Source organism: Dasypus novemcinctus, chromosome 19 (assembly GCF_030445035.2).
Source record: "Dasypus novemcinctus isolate mDasNov1 chromosome 19, mDasNov1.1.hap2, whole genome shotgun sequence".
Taxonomy (NCBI): Eukaryota; Metazoa; Chordata; class Mammalia; order Cingulata; family Dasypodidae; genus Dasypus; species Dasypus novemcinctus.
The window spans coordinates 49952078-49958077 of record NC_080691.1 but is presented as its reverse complement, the minus strand read 5'-3'; the positions used below and the strand labels follow the sequence as shown (position 1 = coordinate 49958077).

The 6000-nt window shown below is 58.9% G+C and overlaps 1 protein-coding gene across 1 annotated transcript in view; it reads left to right on the top strand.

The window, feature by feature from the left end:
- The first annotated feature begins 2246 nt into the window (after positions 1-2246).
- Positions 2247-6000, top strand: part of LOC131273039 (cationic amino acid transporter 4-like) — a 96659-nt gene continuing 92905 nt past the window's right edge. Inside the window, 5 exon segments of the mRNA XM_058281017.1 lie at positions 2247-2794; positions 2796-3223; positions 3494-4122; positions 4356-4464; positions 4571-4698. Coding sequence (XP_058137000.1) covers positions 2247-2794; positions 2796-3223; positions 3494-4122; positions 4356-4464; positions 4571-4698 — 1842 coding nt within the window.

Below are 6000 nucleotides of genomic sequence, written 5' to 3'. Positions count from 1 at the left end.
ATATGCAGTCTGAACATACATCTATATTGAATATCCTCTTTACAGTAGAAGAAAGGGGAAGGGTGAGGAGGGTGGCTATGAAGGAATGGGAAAGGCAGCACATGTCTGAATACGGGGTAATGGCAGGAGAGCAAAAGTTCCCTTAACTGGGATAATAATGGTCAGGGTGATGAGTACAAATAAAGGATCTTAGAGACCTCATTATTCAGGGGATACAATTGGCCATACCTAAATCCCAAAATTTAAAGAAGGCCTTTGAGGTGAATCAAGAAAAAGATGACACTCCCTCTGCTTACCTGCAAAGTTGAGGGACCATGTGAGGATCTATTCAGGAATGGACCCTGGTGACCCTGTGGCCCAGGGAATGCTACAGATCTGCTATGTAAAGGAATCTTGGCCTGATATTCAGAATAAGATCCAGAAAATGGATGGATGGGTGTTGGGATGGATAAACCACTGGAGGAGTTATGGAGAGAGTCTCAGAAAGTGTTTTGGGGAAGGGAGGGGGAAAAGCAGAAGCAGAAAACCAAAGCCATGATGAGCACGGTCGACCACATGGTCCAGGAAGATTAGAAGCAAGGCAGGGAGGAGGCAGGCAGAGCCAGCTGGGTTAGCTTGGATAAAGGGACTGAGAGAGTGCAGGACTCTGCAGGGTGTTATCACTGTAGGAAACCTGGTCATTTTAAGAGGGAGTGTCCAAATTTACAGAAACAAGGTCAGGTCATACCCCTGATGAAAGAGGGTGGATGCATTCTGGTTTGGTTCAATGTGGCTGGGTCTGGTGGTCATTTGGCTCTAAACAAGTGAGAATCATTCACACCATCCTTTTCACTTTCAGTCATGCAGCAATAGTAGGATGACACTTGGACTCAGGAAAAAAATCAGCCCCAGGGAGTTTAGATGGCCGCCTGAGGGCATGGGATACTCCATGTGACTGGTCTGGGAGCAGGGTCACGGTCCCCCAGAGTCCTCCACGTCCAACTGTGACTCCTTGGGCCTGTGAGGGGTGCCCCATGCTGGATAGCTGCAGCTTGGCCCAGGAGGCTGCTTTAGCCCTCCTCAGAAGGGTGGTGTCTGTAGCTAAAAGCTCAGAACATCCAGCATTTGTTAAGTGCTTGGTCGCAGGCACTCCCCTCCCCATCCCTGCCACCCCTGCCCAGGGCCACTCACCAAACCCCCAGGCTCAGCTCATTAGAGGCCTCCACACCTCTGATGCAGAAGTTTGGGTGCATTCACTGCAGGTGCTGGCTAAGGGGTGAAATGGGTGGATAAAGAGGCCCATATCTGTGTCTTAACCCTGCCCCCAGCACACCCGGTGACTCAGCACCCAGGAAGCACTTCCTGGTGGCCTTCGCTTCTTTATCTGTGGACATAGAGCTTCCCAGGAACCCGGCCAGCGCTGGTCTTGATCTTGTAAAGAAAGGTAGGGTGGACCATTTTGGTGTGTGAGTGGGGAGAGAGAATGCGTGGGTGACTGAGGTGAAGGGCAGTGTGCAGACATGGGGGTCGGTGTGCGGAGTGCGGGTGTCAGACAGCGAGGCGGTGTGCATGTGTGGCCCCAGGGTGGGGTCGTGGAGGAGGGGAGGGTGGGCGTGGGAAGGATCTGCTACCCGGCGCGCACTGGCGGGGCGGGGCGGGGCGGTGGCTGATGAGCAGAGGAAGCAGCGGCAGCGGGTGGTCACAGCCAGTTGTGCGAGTAGGGCTGAGAGCCAGCGGGGGCTGGGGTTGAAGGCCTGGGTGCTTGGGACAGGGACGGGGCGGGATTGTTGGCGGAGAGGTGTGCCAGACGTCAGGTTCTGGACCTGGAACTTGGTGCATGGTGATGGGACTGACTGCCATGGTCAGAGGCGAGGTGGTCCTATTCCGGGTTTCCACCTTGCTCTGAGATCCCAGATGAGGAGGGTTTCCCACTTCATGCTCCCTGTGAATGTTCCCACCTTCCCCTCAGTGACACTCGGCTCACCCCCCAGGTCTGGCTGCACCAGATTCGCTGGGGAGAGGAGGTGGGCAGGCAGGACCCCCGTGCTTCCCTGTGACCCCCTTCACCCCCTGCAGCGAGCCCTGAGCCCTCCCCCAGCTCAGCCCTCCAGCAGGTGCATGTGCTCACATCCCCAGGTCAAGGACAGGACTGGGCTGTGGGTGGGCAATCCAGAAGGGGCTGAAGACTTCTTGACCCACCCGGCAGCCCGTCATTCCCCTCTGACCCTGGCAGGTGGCTGGGCCCACACTCCTCTCTGCTGCCCACCATGGCCAGGAGACTGCCCAGCGCCACCAGCCTGGCACACTTCTGCAGGAAGCTGAACCAGCTGAAGCCCCTGGAGGAGTTCACCACAGAGATGTCACCGAGTCGCAGCCTGTCCACATTAGACCTCACCCTTCGGGGAGTGGGTGGCATGGTGGGCATGGGCCTCTATGTGCTCACGGGCACTGTGGCAAGGGAGATGGCCGGTCCTGCTGTGCTTTTGTCCTACATGGTGGCCGGTGTGGCCTCCATGCTGGCAGCCCTGTGCTACGCAGAGTTTGGAGCCCGTGTACCGTGTCCGGTTTCTGCCTACCTCTTCACCTACGTGTCCATGGGTGAGCTGTGGGCCTTCCTCATTGGCTGGATGTTACTGCTTGAGGACCTCCTTGATGGCGCCCTGGTGGCGCAGGCCTGCAGTGGCTACCTGGATGCCATGTTTGGTCACCAAATTCACTACTTCACTGAGACCCACATAAGTGCCTGGCAGGTGCCCTTCCTGGCCCGGTACCCAGACTTCCTGGCCTCTGGCATCATTCTTCTTGCCTCTGCCTTTCTGCAGAGCCCGCATCCCCTCCTGGCTCAACCACACCTTCACCATCATCAACCTCTGTGTCATCCTCTTTATCATCATCCTGGGCTTTTCCCTGATCAGCCTGGAAAACTGGAGCACCAAGGAGGGTGGCTTTGCACCCTTCGGCTTCTCAGGCATCATGGCTGGCACTGCCATCTGCTTCTACGCTTTCGTGGGCTTCGACGTCATCACCGCCTCTAGCAAGGAGGCCCAGAACCCTCGGAAGGCTGTGCCCATGGCCATCACCATCTCTCTCGGCCTGGTGACCATGGCTTACATCCTGGTCTCCACTGTGCTTACCCTCATGGTTCCCTGGCACAGCCTCGACCCAGACTCGGCGCTCGCCAACGCCTTCTACCAGCAGGGCTACAGCTGGGCCAGCTTCATCGTGGCAGCGGGCTCCTTCCGTGGTGAGGAAGCAGCATCTTGCAGGGTGGGAACTGGGTGGGGTGGTGGGGAGAGGCAGCCCCACATCCTGGGCTTCCCAAGTTGACCCCTGCTGTGTAACTGTCCCAGGAGGGCCCTGATGATTAGAGAATCCTCCACTCCCACTCACCACCTTCCCAAATTTTCCAGTGGGCCTGTGACTGACACTGGGTGGGAGGTTACTGAACACCCACACCCAGCCTTGCTCATACACCCTTGCTGATGGGCCCCTTGCTCCTACCCCTCTACCACAGCCATGATCACGGTCCTGCTCGGCAACTTCTTCTTCCTGCCTCACTTGGTCTATGTCATGGCAGCAGATGGGCTCTTCTTCCAGGTGTTTGCCCACGTGCACCCCAGGACTCAGGTCCCCATGATGGGTACCCTGGTGTGTGGGGTCCTCATGGCCCTCCTGGCGCTGGTGCTGCACTTTGATGCACTGGTGCAGTTCATCTCCTTCGGGGCACTGCTCACCTACACTTTCGTGGCCACCAGCACCGTAAGGCTGCGCTTCCAGAAGACCTCTCCACCCAGGGTCCTGGGCCCAGCCAGCCCCGAGCCTGAGACCAACTCCTCAGTGCCCCTCCAGCTGGTGAGCGATGAGCATGCCTCAGGTCCCGAGCCTGGGCTGTTGTGGCTGGCCCTGAGGCCCTACCTGGGCTTTCTGGGTGAGTGCAGGCATGGAACCACCATGGCTTGGGCGCTTGGCCTCCTGGTGGCCTCTGCCATCAGTGTGAGTGGTGTGCTCATCTTTGGTGACTTGGCCCTGCACCTTCCACGCTGGGGCTACATCCTGCTGGTCCTGCTCAGCGGGGTCACCTTTCTGCTCAGTCTTGCTGTCCTGGCGGCCCACCAGCAGGAGCGCCTACAGGATACCTTCCAGGTACCGCCCCAACCCGCCCCCTCCACCCCTTGCTCGTAGTCCAGCTGGCTCCATGGCTGGCTTCTGCCACTGCAGAATGAAGGAGGAGGACTTGGAGGGCTGGGGATGCCACTGTGTCCAACCCCCTTTCTTTCAGCATCTGGGATGGGCACATGCCTCCCAAATCTCCCAAGGAGGAAAATGAGGCCCTCGACCAGCTGATCTTCCCCACAGCTCAGCCATTGTCCCTTCAGGTACCCCTGGTGCCCCTGACACCAGCTTTGAGTATCCTCCTCAACATCTACCTCATGCTGAATCTAGGCTACCTGACCTGGCTGTGCTTTTTCGTCTGGCTGCTGATTGGTGAGTTGGGGTGAGGGGTGACATGGGAGGTCGGGATGCCGAGCAGGTGGTGGGAAGAGGGCAAGGCGGGTTGAACCTACCTTTCAGACCCCTCCCACCACCGCAGGACTTGCTGTGTACTTCGGCTATGGCATCTGGCACAGCAAGGAGAACCTGCGGGAGCCACAGGAGCAGGCTAGCAAGCTTGCACCATATGGTGTTGCCCAGTGCAGCCTGGAGGAGATGGTGCAGGCTGTATAGCCACCTGCCCAGGAGCCTGACTGCACGGAGTAGCCTGTTGGGCTGTGAGGCTGCCCGTGGCCTGCCAGTGCCCATGCCCCTTCTGTCCTGGGCAGCTTGGGCTGGTGTGGGTCGGGGAGCCTCTGGCCCTCAGGGCCTCAGCTGCTGGTGCCAAATTCTTGTTCCTCGGGGATCAGGCCATGGCCAGCAGTGGCATGGCTGTGGACTTTTGCCCAGCACCTTCAAACAGATTGGGACACGCTGGGGCAGGTCTGCCTCTCTGACGTCTCATGGTAGCATTCCTTCTAGATAGTTCTTCCGTCTGGGGGGCCTCGGCCTCCCAACTATAGATGCCCCAGACTATGGGGGGGCAGCTGCACAGACAGGTTCCTAGGCACTGCCAGGGGCAGCAGTGAATTCCAGATGCACTGGGTGCCTGTCCTCAGGGCTCCCAGGAAGCCCAGTGGGCGGGGGGGGCTGGGCTGGGGGTTACCAAGGACTCACATAAAAGGTCCCCAAAGCCCTTCAGTCACCACCAACACAGCCCCTCTGCCCTCTCCTCCCCTCCCGGCCCTCCAGTCCCCAGCGTGGCACCCCAGGGAAGGGGCTGATGCTCCGATGCTGAGCAGGTGCTACCCCCCCCACCTCCATTCTGCAGAAGAGCCCCAAAGCTGGATGAGACCTGTCCTGGGTGGCCTCTTGCTACCTTGCCTGGGCTCAGGCTGCACAGACACCAGGGAAGGAGAGTTCAAAGGTTGGAGTCCACAACAGCCAGTGGGGGTGCCTGTGGGAGACAGGCTAGGAGGTGGTGTCTGTGGGAGAAGGTGACAGAGGCTGGTTGCCAGCAGCAACCAGAGATGTTGGTGACCCAGGCTCTCCCTGTCTCCCTGGTTTCACAACAGGTCTCCATGGAAGCAGATGACTCTGGGGTCCCACATCAGGGAGCACCTACCAAGATTACAGTAGGGAGGGTGAGAGGGTGGGAGGGAGGGAAAGAGCCTTCCTGGGGGTGTGAGGGTGCTGGTCTTTCGTCCCTAAGGTCCCCTACCTTTCCAGACCCCTGACCTGGGAGGAACAGCTCCATGCCTCAGTCATGAGCTGGTGGTGGGACCAGAGCCCCGACCCCTGGTGTCACCACCTGGCTGGGGGTGGAAGTGGTGCTGTGCCCATCTAATGCCTCTGGGAAGCCTGCTGTGAGGTTGGGAATATCAGCTGGGTCCACACGGGGTGAGCTGTCACACTCGGGGCCTTTGCTTGCAGGTAAGGGCAGCGGATCAGGGTTCTGTCCTCCGTCCTCCCAGGGAGCACTGCAGCCCG